The following is a 17,111-nucleotide window of genomic DNA, read 5'->3' on the forward strand; positions in this document are numbered from 1 at the left end:
TAGACATTTGCCATTGTAGATATATTCACCAGATAACATAATATTGTTAAATCCCAATTTCAGATATATTGTCTGAGAATATAAGGACATTCATATTGTTTGTTCATAAATATGGTTGAGTTATTACTGCATGAGGCTTGCTTTTTAAGGAGGTAGACCTAGGTTAGGGGAATTAACTCTTAAAATCATCAGTACTTTTGTGTCAACCATTTTCATAAATATATTCTAAGCTTCTAGGTTACATAAATTATTTCAAATCTGTTTCAGGTAAATGCTTAAAATACACTGATGATACTTGACTTTTACAAACACATAACTGATTTAAAGAGTTATCTCCCTGAACCAAAGTCTACCCCCTTAAATGCCTGATTTCTAAAACCTCAGATTTTTTTTGGAGACAATCTCACTGCATAATAGTAGGCCCTACTTTGTCAAATGGCATTTCTGCATTTGCACCTTACACATCATAGATACTAATATTCAAAGATCGGTCTATACACCATAGCTTGGTAATGAATATTCAAATTTTACTATTTATGAAAAAACCTTATAGCAACATTGTAACAACAAAAATATATTTTTATATGCCCCTGTTATAGTGGAGGGAGCATTTCATTTACCCTTGTCTGTCTGTAGGTAGGTAGGTTACGTAGGTACGTCCATTTGTACTTTTTTATAAGTAATTATTGTCCTCCTACTAATTGTATTCAAACAGTGTTGTATAATCTGAGGATTGCAGAAAATATCTGATGTTGGCTGGAGATAATTGAACTTTTAGTAAAGGTCAAACTACTTCATTCATTGCACTTTTAATTAAAAGGAGAATTATAGACCCCTTGGTCACACATTTAGTTAAGGCATAACTATCATGGGAGCATATCATTAAATTCTGCTTGGTTGGCCGTGTGTTATGGTTGTCACGTCAACCACTCCCATGGGTTATATCTTCCTCCTAAATACTTGGAGAACCACTAATCAAAAAGTTAAAAATGGTGACATTTACTGGAAGCCTCTATGGACTAACTTTCGTTATTGGTCACTATCTGTCACATTCTATTTGCTGTACACCAATGAGAATCTCTGTTGCTAATCAAGCATTGATTGGCTAATTTATGTGGATAATTGATATTGATTGGATAGCAAAATATACAGCAAAATGTTGGGGAAATATATTTTGTTTTAAGCTTGATGCAGTCTTTAATCTTTTATGATGTAATGAATGTCAGGTTGAATCATTATAAGATATGCATTCCTTTGTAGTTTTACAAATAGGTATTGGAGAAACAATCTAAAAGTTGAGATCTATGATGCAGATTGATAAATCCCTTAGAGTACCCCAGATTATCACTTTTACTTTCAGCTTTCACAATCATCTTAAATAATTGGAATTGTCTTTATTTTCACTTTCATAAACCAAAAGGAATAATTACAAAAATTATGTAAATATTTGCCTGATTGTGGTTCTTAGTTAGATCCTAAAGCACCCTGGGAATTCAGTCATGACACCAGTTTATATTATAGATCAATAGTCAATGCAACTGATTGTTGTCTTCTGACTTAGTATTGTTTTACGTTCCATGTACTTTATTTTAACTTTAGACAAATCAATTTTAAAATGGAAAACATTTGTAGTTGAATTATTTGCTGTTATGTTTATCCTTAGGCATAATCTAGAGGAGGGTCTTTCCTAAAGAAGAAACTTTTAAATTCAACAGTTCAAAAAATGTTTCAGTTTAATTTATAGTGATTTTATCACTAATAGTAATAAATTGAAAATAGAGCAAAGTCCTAAAATCACAAATGAAGGTCAAAACCAATAATTATTGTCTGTTTGAGTATACTGAACTTTTTAATATTACTGCAGATATCAAGGAGGGTTCTGAAACACATATTTTTTTTATAAAGAATTTAGATGTTTTAATATTGCATGACTATTATGAGTCATCACTGCATTGAAAGATTTGATATACAAACAGACAAGATTATAGAATCATCTGTCAAGCTTATAAGATTCACTTTTTAAAAAACTGAGTACAAACTAATTTTTCAAAGAATATTAAGACATGTCTATCATGAGAAAAAAAATCATTTATAAACATTAATATAATTTGTTATGAAGACATATATACAGAAACCATAATGATGAGGCCTGATAGAAAAGTATTGCCCCATCCTAACTGAAGAGATTACTGTAACATTGATTTATGGCCGTCTTTGAAGTTGTCCATTCCATAACAAACAATTTGTCTAGCTAATTTGACTATTAAAGGTTTGATTTTATCCAGATGGCCTGCACTATGGGTGTATCAAAGAAGGCCAGTCAACATAAATCACAGCATCAACTGGGTTCCAATCTGGTATAATGGGATAATGAGGGAAATTAGAAGTGCACTTTTACTTATCAGTTAGTCAGTTAGGCCCAGATCATAGGATATTTTCCCACCAATTTCTCTAAATGTTCTGAAGTAATTTGAACATTTAAGGTAAATTTACTAAAATTTAGAAAAAAAGTGTCTTAAATTAATTAAACATTTGGTATAAAATTTGAAATGCAAGACTCGTCATGAATACGAGGATTAGAATTTAGAACACTTGCTTTTTTTTTCCAAGACTAAGCACTCAAATCAGAAAAGTTAAAAAGGCCAAATATAATATGAAGCGCATTGTTGAGGCCACAAATTCTGAAAAGTTTTGCCTAATACAGATTAATAAGGTAATTCTGTTGTTTGAAATTGACCTTAGTGTCTAGCAAAATTACTATGTATTAATTGAAAATAAACCCCAAAGAGGAATTTGACGTGGTCTGGTTTGAACTTGGTTTCATGCAGTGTTCTTCCACCTGAGTTTGCCCTTTATCTGACAGGAGCGTTCTACCTTAGATAAGGCATTATTGTTTTGCCATTGGCTTCATGATTATCAAAAATTAGTCATAATACACCAAAACTGTTAAATTAATTTTAATGTCAATCATTAAGCCAGCACAGTTCACACTAGATAAAACAATCATCCAATAATTGGATTTTATTCATAAACTATGGAGACTATTGATAATCCTGATCAATAAATGGTCTGTCCATCATATCTGGTCATAAACTATGGAGACTATTGATAATCCTGATCAATAACTGTCTGTCCATCATATCTGGTCTGTGATGGAAGAAGAAAAATCTCATTATTTATAAAAAAAAAAAAAATTGCATTTAAGATTTTTTTTATCATACTTTAGTAACAGTATTCATAAACATTTTTATAGTGAGTAATAAAATGAATAATAAGTCTTAAATATTTTTTAAGTAACAGTGTTTTATGAGCCATCCGTCACTGAAGCTTAATTTATATAATAATCGGTTTTGTTACTCAAAATCCATGATTATTGCCTTAAATAATACTGATTTCTATTTAATAGCAATATGAACAACATCATCCAGATGTTTTTACAAATTACATTTGGTTTGAGAAAATTAAAGACTGTAAGAAACACAGGATATTAAATAATATTCAATGGTTTGAACTTTCTGCCCTTGTTTCTAAGTGTAATATCCATTCTGCAGCTCCATACTTAGAAATAATTGCGTTTTGTATTTGTTTCTTGGTGAAATTAGATTCTTCAACAAGTGTTAGTCGAGAATGTGACACAAAGAGGAAAACGTGTTCTATGATCTACACCATGTATTGATCAGCCCAAGAAATGATCATTCATACTATGATAATAGTATAAATAAATTGGTCCTGATTATTTACATTGAACGATGGATGTTGACTTCATTTTCTTTACAAAATGGTTCGTGTTCAGTTCTGTTATGTTACAAAGCGTGTACTATTGGTATTAACAAACCATATAAACATTGGAAATTGATTTTTATGGGAAGAAAAAATAACTGTTTGGTTATCTTGTGGTAAAACAGTTAAAATACAATTAATAGTTAATATTTGTGACAGACATGATGGAGTAACAAAAATCAACTATTCTCTTTCATGGATTACAATCTGGCTTTTATTCCTGCTTCAGGTCAGTAGGCATTTAGTTTACGGTATTAATACTTAAAGTTAATATTGAAAATTTTTTGTTGTGTTTGTTTTAATTTTTTTATGTAATCAGTTTTTTTGTATTTATCGGGTAAATAACAAGATGTACTACTATGGAAAATTGGTAAAACCTATCCAAATTAATTCCATATGTAATTTTGAATGTTTTCTATTATATTATTCAACAGTTTGCAGAAATGTTGTTGCTTAAATGTTCAATCGGGAGATTGATCCTTGATTTTATTATGGCTATTATAAACCATATAAATGGCCTTTTCTATAGCAAATCCTGTTTAACATACATAGACTCTCATCTAACCCAGAATCTGATATCGGACGTGGGCCGAGGAATGATCATAAGGTCCAATGCACATGATGCATATGGCCATATATTAACACAACTAAGGGCTTATATGGTTTTATTTTGCACCCCATTTTGCTTAAAAGGCAACAAACAGCCTCATTATCTTATTTCAATCAATATAATAAACTCCAAAGGTTTGATCATTATAAAAATGTGGCATCACTCTTATACATGTGGTTACTGGATTTGATGGCCTGTAAATATTTATTTTGTTATTGTTAAAACAGAATCAAATCATTTCAATCATTTCATGCATAATAGTTGTCATTATAATAATCAGCATTGGATAGAAGTTTACTCTTGGGCAATAATTATACAAAATGACATGGTGCCACCATTTTTAGATAATTATTAGTTTGACAGTACTGTTGTACCAGTTTTGCCCATTTCCGTTGGCCATTAACACTGACTGCAATAAAAGTGTATGACTGCATTAAACTGTGCCTGCCAAATAACAAAAAAAATATATGTTAAGAATTTGCATAATTACATGTGTAGCATAGCCATAAAAAATCAGGTGATTAATTTAATGATGTTAAGCAGTTAATAAACCTTGAGAAAAAATTAGTTAATAAGCGAAACATACAAGTTGTAAGTTACCAATCAAAAGAAGCTTTATAAACCAGCATGGGTAATGAACTAACAAATATTATGGTTTACTGAGGAAACTGAATGCATAAAATGTAATATGGTTTTGTGTAGACAATAATTAAGTCATTATGTTAATGTTTGTACAAACAATGGTAAATCTTTGATATTTGTGTTTTATATCTTTATGTAATAAGTTTCTGGTGTTTGGGAGATAATTGAAGTTATACAGACTACTTACACGTTTTTTTCTGTGCACAAAAAAAAATCGGATATGAATAGTTTTTTTTAGTATCTGAACTATGTTGCTGTTAAAAGCCAAGTAAGAAATAACATATGCTTCGATTTGGGTTCCTAGTCTTAAGGTTTCTGGTATAAGTTATGAGGCTTTATATTTTGTTTGGAACGATAATTTCTTTTTGTTTACAAATAGCCCACAGCTAATGTATCCAACTTTTATCCACATAATTCCACCCCACAGTTCCACGAAAGTTCCACAAGTATTTATATTTACAAAGAAATATGTAAGTAATAAGGATGAAATGTTAAACGAAAATTAAAAAGAAAAGTATAAGAAAATTTAGATTTATCTTTCATAAACCTATTTAACACAAACTCTTGATGAAGTTTTTGACTGAGATATTATCGTACCTTGATGTAATAATTCAACAGTATTTAGATATGCTGCCTCACATGAAATGAAAAACTGGAAAATCTGATAGGTAATTTTTCAATGAGAGCTGTAAAATAGTATGAAATGATAAGATAAAACCTTTTTTATTAAGTATTTTTGAACATTTATAATCATTTCGCATGCTGTTTTTGACATTAACATTTGATTAGCATTGCACATTTTGATATGCTCAAATAAAAGTTGATTTAAATAGAATGTATGTTTAATCATACACCTGAAGAAATAAGAAATTGTGAATTCCACAGACACAGTGGATTCTTCATCAGTTTCTAGTGTTCCATTTGTTTTATGTATAAAGAAAATTAAAATAGATTTGTGTAGGCTGAGAGTTGTTCTGTAATGTAATGTGAAACTTCTGTGTTTTTGTTAATATTAGTACAGGTCTAATTCTCATTACCTTACATGCCTTAAGAATAATTAAACTACCAAACAAAAGAATTCATGCAAAGTTTATTGTAGTTAAGATTTAATCATTACAGGAAAAAATTTCATACCTATTTCATCTATCGAAATTGAAGAAAACTTTCAGATACATGGATAAAAACAAAAAAACAAAAATGTTGGCCTGAGTTTAAGTGTACTTTTAAGGATACTTTTGGCATCTAACAAGAATTGAGATGAGGATTCAGGTTTGTCTGATGTTTCATCAAAAGTAAAAGTACACAATTGCTGTTCTGTTTGATGGGGAAAAAAATGATAGCAGCTTTGAACAGGGAAGTTTTTTTTCTAACTGACTATGAAATATGCCTAAGATTAAAGATGTGAACCTCCCAGAGGCTGTCACTATGTTAGAGGTATAACAAAATGTGGGTCCTGTGTACTTTTGTGTTTGTACCAATGAAAGATTTGTACTTATGGCAGGGGTTCTTCATGTCTTCTTTTAAACATGGAAATAATATGATTCTGGATCAATATTGATGAAACAGGATTAAAATAATGTCTAAAAATGTTTACATTTATAATATGCAATAGAACTTTACATGCACTTTTGGTAACTTTTTACCATCATTTATAAAAGAAAAAGAAAAGAGTGGTAATATTGGGCTTTGTAAGTCAAGGTATTCTATTTTGTTCCTATAGAAAGAAGCCACCAGAATTTTATTATGTTGGAGCCAAAGAATACCAGTACCATGATGATGAATTCTTCTTAAAGAAATAAAACATGATTTAGTTGTCATTTAATTGAGATTCAAAACTTCTTTTTTCTATTTTCAGAAGATGGACAGAAGATGACCAGAGTATGACAACACGATGACTAAACATCCTACCATGGATGGAAACTATAATTATCACAAATCAAAACATCGACATAGTCACATCAAAAATACCAATGGCAGTATGTCGTATAGTTCTTCAGACGACGAGGAAGACTTCCATTCGGACGACAACCTACGACCTTATGAAGAGGTCAAAGTGGCACATAACCACAAAAAGTTAAATGGGTTAGGTAGGTACATCACATCATGCACTTATTCTAATAGAATATGACATGTATTGCAATCTTTGATTGGATGACGTCCATGGTTGATGATCAGGCAAAATATTACACAATTGCAATCGAGGTTTCTGTAGTATTTGAAATTTTTTATATTAGACAAACCAACATTGTAATAGAACAGGAATAAAATGTCTGCATTTAAAGAGATACCACTGTCAGTTGAGGATTTGACAGTAACAAGTTTGTTTTCACCTGGGATAAATATATTTGAGTCCCAGTGGCTACTTATTGAATCCTCTTCTACCAGTTAAACTGCATTCACACTCAAATTTCAATTGATGGTGGCATTTCTTCTTTTAATTAAAGTAATATTTTAGCATAAATGGTCAGGGAAATAATTTGGTAGTTAATTGAAGAAATCCAGTTTATGCAATAGTAAAAGTAACACATGTGTCCCTAGATATATGTTGGTACTATTTAAAATGTTGTAAGGGAGATACATCTTCTGAAGTTAAATAATCATCTCTTGAGTCTTGTCGATCTTGAAACATTTTACCGTAGAGACTTTACTCATTTATTGTTACTGGTCTTTCACTGCTACTGACGCACTTCACATATTTGGTTTATTATTGGAAAATGTATTTACCATGATTTCATCTTTCATCATTTTTGACTTTTTAAAGTAAAAGCTTTGAATGATATCATGATTAATTTTTGACTTTGAAACATTCTATGGTGGGGTAAAACAAATCTATAAAAAGTTTGGAATAATACAGAAATTAATCAACTAAAACTTGGTTATATAATTATGGTCTATAAAAATTGCATTGAAGTATGTTTCTATAAAGAGCTATTGTAACTCAGCCTACATATCATGGTTGGAATTTCTTTTTTCTGGAAGCTGATCAAATACAAGTGTAATTGAAATCTAGTATTGTTTAGAGACCTCCCTTGTGGATAATAAAAAGGTAATCTATTTCTGTGACACGTCCATGTGATTTATCTTAAAGTAATTCATTATCACAACTTTACTTGTTGCCTGTGATGTCTTACTGGTAGCATCTACAAAAATCTAGACTGGGACTGTAGACAGGATCAGGGACTTCGTCTCACTTTTGGCTTTTATTGGGACTGTGTTTTTTTTTGCAGTGCAACATAGTTAAAAATAATCCTAGAAGGTACTATAGAGAATGATTGTTCAAGGTATCACTTTAGCCATTTAGACATTGACTGAGGGTGTATACAGGTTTTATTTATAGTTTGATGTTTGACAATAGGTAAAACCTATCTAAACTGGAACTTTAGATAGTAGATTGTTGATGCTCCTTTGTGGCATATACTTAGACCATTTTCCCTCATGGCCTAGCTTTTGGTATACTGCTAAACATAACATTTGACCTTACCAGGAGTTTATCCATGATTTCCTTCATTTGACTTATAATTTGCCAAAACTAAGGAAGCTGTAGGACTTTTGAATGTTGAGTTTTTAATGTGTCACATTTCCTTGTAATCCTAGACATTGTCATTTGCTATAGCCCATCTGACATGAACTTTCTGAAGACTATGACTACCTGAAATTGCTAAAAACAAATCATTCGGTCTTTAGTTTTCCACTCTTTATAACCATTCTATGCTTTAGTATCTACCTGTTATCAGTATACCTCAGTAGCTATTTCAATATCAGTTCTGTTTTTACCAATGATTCCATTGATTTCACATTGTAGGACCATTACACTGGAACAACAAGCCATTAACATCTCAAATTATTTTATTTTTTCCAAAGAATCCATATTTATTGCAATGCTTTGCTTACATTTGCATGCATTTACAGAAATACTGCTAAGATGTTTTATTTTATAATTGATACATTCAATGTAGTTTTGTAAAGGAATTAAAGCTGGAAATTAGTGTCTGGGTTTATCATTAGAATTTGTTGTTGTAGCAGAAGTCAATGCTTATAAATTATATAATTTAATGGATTTGGAAGAAAGATTTTCATTTAATTTTTACTACATCTAGAATGTTTTGAGCAACTAGGTCTTTTATTTGAACAGATTCTTTTTTGCCTAGATTTGATTTATCATCCTTCAATTGTTTCAGATATATATAGCAAACTAAGTTTAATCCAGTTCATACTTGATATCTCTTACAATTTTTAATATAGATCTGAAATTCTTCTTTATTTACTGAATGAAATTTAAGAAAAAAAAGAATTTTATTCTTAATTTTAAGGCACTTAGGACCTAGAGCTTTTAAAAACCAGATCAGGAATTAAAATGTATTGATTCTTCCCTGTGTTATAATGGATTACAATTCTCCTTATTACATTTAGACAATCACAGTTTTATTAGAAAAAACAAAATTAAAATCTGATCAACCAAGATGGAGTCATTTACAACATCAATTAATCTTCAGTTATTGTTCCTTATAGATACAACGTATTCTTGCCTTAATACCAGTGAAATTCATACTTTTTTCAGTAGATCCATGAAACGATGGAATCTACAAGCATCGAAAGAAAGGATATGATTTCTTTTTTTTTTATTGCAAAATTTTGAAATGAGGCTCTTTGGTTGGGTTGTTGTCTCTTTGTCATATATTCCTCATTTTCATTCTGAATTTTATTATTTATTATTATAAATGAAATTCTTCTTAACCCAAGTCGAACTTTCTATATATATTGGTAAATTGCTGATATGTGAAACGGATAATTTTTGGCAAAGCAAATACCTGTATACATCATATAACAATGCTGATCAGAATGTCTTGATATTGTGCCAGTCGAGTCCAATTAAGATAATTTTTCTGGATGCTCATATAATAACTTTGATAAGGTTTATCTCCCTTTGTGAACCCAATACCTCCCTTTGTGAAACAAGACAAGGATTTGAATGCAGTAATTAGACTTAGCCAAACTGTTCAATATCTTTTATACTAAAATATGATTTTATTGTTATCCTGTATTTTTTTGTGGTAATAATTTGTTCATAAAATGAACTGTAACTGTTGACCTTTGTAAGAACTCTTCAAGATGGTTGATATAAGTTTTGAATGGTCATAGCCTGAGTCCTCAAAGCCTCTCAATAAAACTTATCTTATTATAGAATTAAACTAGTTTCCATCTTCTATCTGGTACCTTGATAGAAGCCAGTCTATGACGGCCTGTGGGTTGATATATCTCTACACATTACATTTCTGCCAGTTCATCAATAGATCCAATTTCATCACATAATTTAGATACAGAATAACAGAATTTTCCATTTGTAGTTATTGAAATTTTTTTCAAAAGACCTTTAATTGAATTTGTTCCGATTCTGCTTTACATCTCCTAGAAAAATGGAAACCAACTTGTGATGTAATTTTTCTAAAGAAACTTAATTAGACTAAATTTATTGGTTTCAGCAAAAAGCTTAAGGGAAATTTTAAATGAAATATAAAATGATTACTAACTTTATATTGGCAAAATATGGTAAATTTGATTCAGTGTACTTTTCTGAAGAAATTTAAATTTGATAATTTGTTAATAGATAAAATAGAAAGGAGTGTAGAGTAATTGGATAATTCTGTAATAAGGAAATGGAAACTTAAATCGTCAGGGGAAATTCCATGGTAACAGAACACGGTATTATACAAGTTGAACTTTGAAGGAAAAAGCAAGTTGCTTCTCAATCTGATTATGCTTCTACATACCTTCTTGAGATTGTCTTAACTATAGCTAAGCAGAATTTGAACATAAACCCACCATATCTGACAGAATGAGTTGACCTTGAAGAACCTTGCCAATAACTTTGACCTTGACTTGCTTAAACTATAATGAACATTGATTATTAGGTACTGAGATATGAGAACCAATGAGACAACTCTCCATTTAAGTCACAATTTATAAAAGTGAACCATTTTAGGTCTGTCATAAAAAGTCAAAGTACGACCTTCAACTTTGTTCATTTAAAAACAGAAATTGTGGATATTAATAAATGCTGCTTATCATTGTCAATAGAATAATCCAGAGTCCTTAGACAGCTGTCTTTTAGTCAACCCTTACCCTCCACAGTTATAGCAGTACTTTCATCATGTTAAATTCATTTTAGTTATTGAATTTATACTTGTTCTTCCATTGGTCACTCTATCATGTCTCTTACAACATAAGATGTTATTGTGACTGACCTTGATAAGAACCATTTGACCTTCAAGTCATGACTGTGCTACAGCTTTGTTTTTGATAACTGCATGTTTTAGCGGAGATGCTTATGAACAGTTCCATTGCTTTAAATATTGTCAAGTGCATGTAAGAATTTTATGTAACATTGCTTATACAACTGATTTTTATCTTTTCATTATAATTATCATTTCCATTATTAACTATTGTCGTCCGGTTCCCATGCAATAAATAAACATTAATATCAAACCTTCAGCATGAGTATCTTGATACAAACCTTACTTTGACCACCCCTTTGAAAAACTATAAATCTAATTTAACAAAACATATACAGTGTCTTACATCACATTAAGCATTCTTAAAACACCAGAAAATCTTACAGACCACTTTGAAGTCATTGAGAAATGTTCTGTTTATATAGTTTCAACTTTCATGGCACCAGAAAGATAGTTTTTATCAACAAATAAGAGGTCAGGTCAGGTCATTACATTTTTTTGACATTGGACATCTTACGTAGCTCTTTAGAGTCAGATTAATCAAGTTGTTTCACGGTTTATTTTATATTCTGACATTGTAAACACAATCAAATATTGTTTATTCTTCTTAAATACCTTCATATATACAGCGTTTATACAGATACAAATCACCTGTTAAGTGTTCGTAATCCTTCCCACAATTACATGTAATAATCAGTAAAGATTTACTAAAATGTGACTATTGCATTGTGGGATTAAGTTAGGAAAATGATGCAAACTTACCAAAATGCCTTAGAATTTAGGGGTATGTATTTTATTTCATTTCTTTTCATGGGAATTTGTCAGTAACAGTATATCTTGATTTCTGTTTGGGATAAATATATGTCAAAGTTTTTTTATCAGGAAAAAATTGCTCAATAGGCTAGGTCTAGGAAGTATTTCTTTTAAATATATATATAATAAATTGGCACATTATTTTCCAAATGTTGATCATTGGTATCTGAAAGCTATCTGGAATCTGCAAATAACTCTTTTTTACGTTTTTGTTTTTTTTAAAACCTGCATTATCAAAATAAACCATTACAATAAATTGATATATATATGTCTTTAAAAACAACATACATGAGGAATAAAACTTTTTTTCACAAATGTTTATTTTAAAATAGATTTCCAAAAAGGTAACACCAACATCTTATTGACGATATAAGAATAGTGATTCATAATTCCTCCATTTGTAAGAAAACTCTTGATTCTGCTGGGAATAAACAGCTTAGCACTGGATCAGTTCAAATTACCTATATATCTTATGCATAAGAATTGGTTAAGGAATTAAAGTAAATAATTGGTGAAAATAAATATGACATTAGCTGTTCCCAAGAAGTACATATTATATATGGAAAGGGAGTTAATCCATACATGAATGTTGATGACCCTAGGGACACAGATTGACATGAATCATAGTGATCTTTATCCTGTCAGCCTCAGTGTATAACTACTATAGGTTGACTCAATCATCCTAATAACTCCACTTTTATGTTTTATTTCTGACCAGTTTTCTTTTAATTTTACATCAGTGTAGTTATCCTACATTAAAATCAGAAATAAAACTTCTTTAACATTATCTCTTATTCCTTGACAGCTCAATTATTTGAAAGAATACATTCATCAGGGATCACATTGTAAAACTGAAAACCAAAAGAGGTTCTTTTATTATAAATGCAACTTTCCCTCTGAAAAATGTATAAGTCAATCAAAATATTGGAGCAATTCTGAATTGGCTATAGTAATCAGAGGGTGGTAAAGGGGGGCCTTGAACACGGAAACACTTGAAATAAAAATTAAGAGTACCGACACGAAACACGGAAAATAAGTAAAGGAAAACATGAGGCGGGCATGTCAAACCAAACACGAGAAAACGAGAAATAAAACATCAAAACGCAAAAACATGTGAAATATAAAAGGCCAAAAACATTGCACGAAAATAACCCTTTACCACCCTTTAATCATATTCATTTATTTTTCTTTATTTTTTTGCTTCTTCTGTTTATTTTATACCAGTTGATGCATGTTTTTTTACCTCATTTTATTGGTTTTGTATGGTTACAATCCTGTAACTTTGATGTGTTTATTGTAAGACATATAGTTTACTTTTTTTGCTTTATTTATGTTTTGTTATGAATATTATTTAAGAAGCTTTAAAATTTAGTAAATATTATTTGTCACTGTAAGCTTATGAATGTTACACTTTGACAACCCTGTACTTATAATGCCTGGCTCTATAGTAGCCCTTTCTGATTTACTCTTTCAGCTTAAGGAATGTTCAGCTTTGATATTGCTGTATTTTAACGCTGGCTTTATAAAAGCCTTATTTGTACCCTCTGCTTATGAATGTTACCCTGGTTAGGTCCTGTTATTCATTATCATTTTCATTATATCATCTTATGTCACACGTCATTATATATTAAATAAAATTACATCTAAAAGTCATAGACATCATATCTCATTAGTTCATATTTCATTTTACAATACATTGCTAAGATTTCATAAACTTGTGTAAAAATAAAGTACTTCTTTTCTCTGAACACAGATATAGGAGGTTATTTAGTATAAAGTTTCAAAATTAGATTCAACATGTTTTTGAATTCTTGATAAGAGGTATTTGTGACGTTATTGAAAATGGTACTTGAATTAAATTATAAACATATGTGAATCTAGTGAACTTCAAAAATACTCCAAGAAAACCATTTCAGTTATTTTTTTTCCTCAGATTTTTTTAAATTGATTGTACTTTTGATGTTTTAAACAAATGATATTACTTGCAGTTCACTAGAAACTTTTATGGTATACATTGGGATTGTCTCAAAGAAACCTTCATAAGTGAAACATTATTTATTTCGAACTAATAGCTAACCAATTGAAGTTTTAATACCTGAGCATGAAAGTATTTTGAGACAATCCCCTGTTTTAATTGTTGTTGCTTTTAATTACTGATTGTTTTTGTGTATTTTTAGTTTTGCTTTTGTTTTGCTAATAGGACTCACACCTGACATCATTTCAGCGGTGGACAAAAAGGGTCGTCATGACAACCCAAAGGATCCACAGTTGTATCATTACAAGAGTGGTTCTGACGGTGACCTTGACTCAGACCAAGAAAGGTCAGCAAAACATGCTTCTTTAAATGTAAACCACCAGGGCTCTCAGTGTTCTATTTCATCAAATGAACTAGATCATGAACCTACACGACAAAACGGGAATGTATCACGATTATCTATGAGTGACTCTGAACAAGAAAATGTTTCACATCGTCATTCCCATGCTTTCCACCAGCCACACGTGCACCAACCTTGTATGGCTCACCATATACCATATCCAGCATTACATCATGCAGGTAAATCTTTAGTTATCTCCCTTTGTTTAAAACAAATTATCTCCCTTACATAGGTCCCTTTGTTATAAACAAATTATCTCCCTTACATTTGAATGACTGCAGTTATCTACGTTCACATGTAGTTTTTAATGACTTTTATATGTTCTCTTTATTCCTTTAATTGTCTTCAATTTTAAATGTATGGATAGACAATACTTTTAAAAACAATAAAAAGAAATTAAAACAATTATGCATCAAAATTATGCAGTTTAAAATAGATTGGTTTCACATTAGAAAAGGAATACACATGCTAGAGTTCTTTGATGATATTAAGAATAAAGAGATAGCATCAGTTTTGTGTAGAAATAATAGATGAAAGTTGAGTTAATATCTCTTAATTTATGGAGATAAACTATATGGAAGCAAGCAAAACAATTATACAAATCAAAATGTCATAAAGTTTGGTGGAATAATGAAGAAAATTGTCCAAATAGAGACAGATCATCAATCATATAGAGAAATAATGACTGTACAAACATTACAAAAGATGGCCACTGTGAACTGCAGACGACAAAAATGTGATGGATGATGGGTAATTTGATAAGATGGCACTCTGGGAAGTGTCATTCTATATATTGAGTAGCAGTGAATCATCAGGTGGAAAAAATATACAAATGTTATAGCACTTGCTGTTTTAACAGTAATCTTTTTTAAACTGACAACAAGAATTCTGCATTTTTAATGGGTTCCTTTTCTATTATTTTGGCTGCATGTTGATCTTAAAAAATTTGAAATAGATTTGAATATTCGATAACAATTTTATTGAAAAAAAAGGCTTTTTGATAAATGTCATTTTTTTACACTATTGGCATGTCAGATTTTTTTCTAGCATCAGATTTGACGATCCATACACATAAGATGTATGGATCACTTCATATACACTGAGAAGTTGGCCTAATTTCATATAACAAACATTTAGGTCTTGTACATCTAGACTTTGTTTTAATACACAGCTGTAATGAGGAGGGGCAATAGGGGGGTCTGTTAACAGGTTAACAACACCTTGATTTTTTGCAAAAACAGTTAACGAAAATGCAAAAATGCCATTAAAAGTAACAAAGTGGGTTGAAAACAGTTAACAGCGAGCTTTAATTTATCTCAGATAACAGTTAACAACACCTTGAAAAGGACCAAAACACCTTGAAAAGGACCAAAACAGGTTAACATAAAAAGGTATCCCCCCTCTGTCATGAATTTGCTGATCTGTATGAAAAGATAATCAAATATCTACAAAAGCACATTTTTTTCTCAATCTATGAAAATAAGTTTCCCCAACAGATAAATGAATTGACAGTACATGAATCAAAAATTTGGTAAACATGGTTTATAAAAGTAGTATTGTAGCAAACTGCATTTAACTTGACATTATCAAATTTTGTGTCTTGTCACAAACAACCTTCTGAATATCTGCTACAACAACAGAAATAGGAACATATATAATATCAGTAGGATGGCACTTGGCTAAAAAATATGATGTCAAGTGGCCTTATTTATCATTTACATTCAAAACACTTTAGGTTAATGGTGAAAAATAGTTTCGTCCTAGTGAATTACAATTAAGTCAAATGTTAGGCATGTATAGTCTGATGAAGAAGTAAAATGGTAACAGTATCGTAAGTGCTTTACTGAATAGGTCCTGTTATAATGGCGTAAATAGAGAGTATGTTGAAGTAGCCATTTATAATGGGAAATTGAATATGAAAAACTCTTAAGCACTTATTATAAAAATGATTATCAGTGCGGCTGCTGTATAATTATTATTCTAGATAATAAGTTCACACTAATGCCGGAGCCTGTTATTATGTTAACTCTAAACGTAGGTGACAAAGCTTCGCAAAAAAACATGATTCATTGTCCGTCTATCTAAATATGACAGGTCGTCTTCAGAGACTCTTGTGAGTTTTTTGTAATATAATATTACTTCAATCATCGTAGAATAAATTGTATTTTTTCCGATGGATTGAGGAGCTATGATATTACTTTATTATACGGAACTACGTCTGATATAGCATGTTATGATTCCATTACAACCTCTCCTGTCATTTGATTTATAACACTATCCTGGAATCTGAGATTCTTTCCATATACTTTTATGGCTGTTTATGTATATAGTTATCATCTTGATTTCCTAATGACGTACTGGAATGAAGTTTAGATTTGTCAATTGTCTTTGTAAATGCATATAAGATGGTAAAATGGATTTAGAAAGTCACTTACATTTTCTCCCTCTAATATTGAAAGATTTATGTATTTCTGGTATAGATGCTTTATTTTTGATTGGTTGAGTTATGATTGATATCTTCTAGTTACAAGAAGGTTAAGCAAAAAGCAAAAAACATTATTTTAAAATAACTATGTACAATTTAAAAAAAGGCAATCAACAGAAAGATTAAAAAAACAACACTACATTTTAAAGACCAGTGCATGGGCTTAGTGTGGTCCT

The 17,111-nt window shown here is 30.4% G+C and overlaps 1 protein-coding gene across 15 annotated transcripts in view; it reads left to right on the forward strand.

Annotated features, from left to right (window-relative positions):
- The window catches only part of LOC134697202 (teneurin-m-like), a 141,050-nt gene that overhangs the window by 80,817 nt on the left and 43,122 nt on the right, over positions 1 to 17,111 (forward strand). For 13 of the 15 annotated variants that reach the window (XM_063559307.1, XM_063559296.1, XM_063559306.1 and 10 more), the window contains 2 exons: positions 6,888 to 7,119; positions 14,276 to 14,629. In XM_063559307.1, coding sequence (XP_063415377.1) covers positions 6,924 to 7,119; positions 14,276 to 14,629 — 550 coding nt within the window. In that variant the 5' untranslated portion in view covers positions 6,888 to 6,923. Of the gene's footprint in view, positions 1 to 3,992; positions 4,010 to 6,887; positions 7,120 to 14,275; positions 14,630 to 17,111 lie in introns of those variants that run through there. The other 2 variants (XM_063559305.1, XM_063559311.1) reach the window with 2 other exon arrangements.

Source organism: Mytilus trossulus, chromosome 14, assembly GCF_036588685.1.
Source record: "Mytilus trossulus isolate FHL-02 chromosome 14, PNRI_Mtr1.1.1.hap1, whole genome shotgun sequence".
NCBI classification, from domain to species: domain Eukaryota; kingdom Metazoa; phylum Mollusca; class Bivalvia; order Mytilida; family Mytilidae; genus Mytilus; species Mytilus trossulus.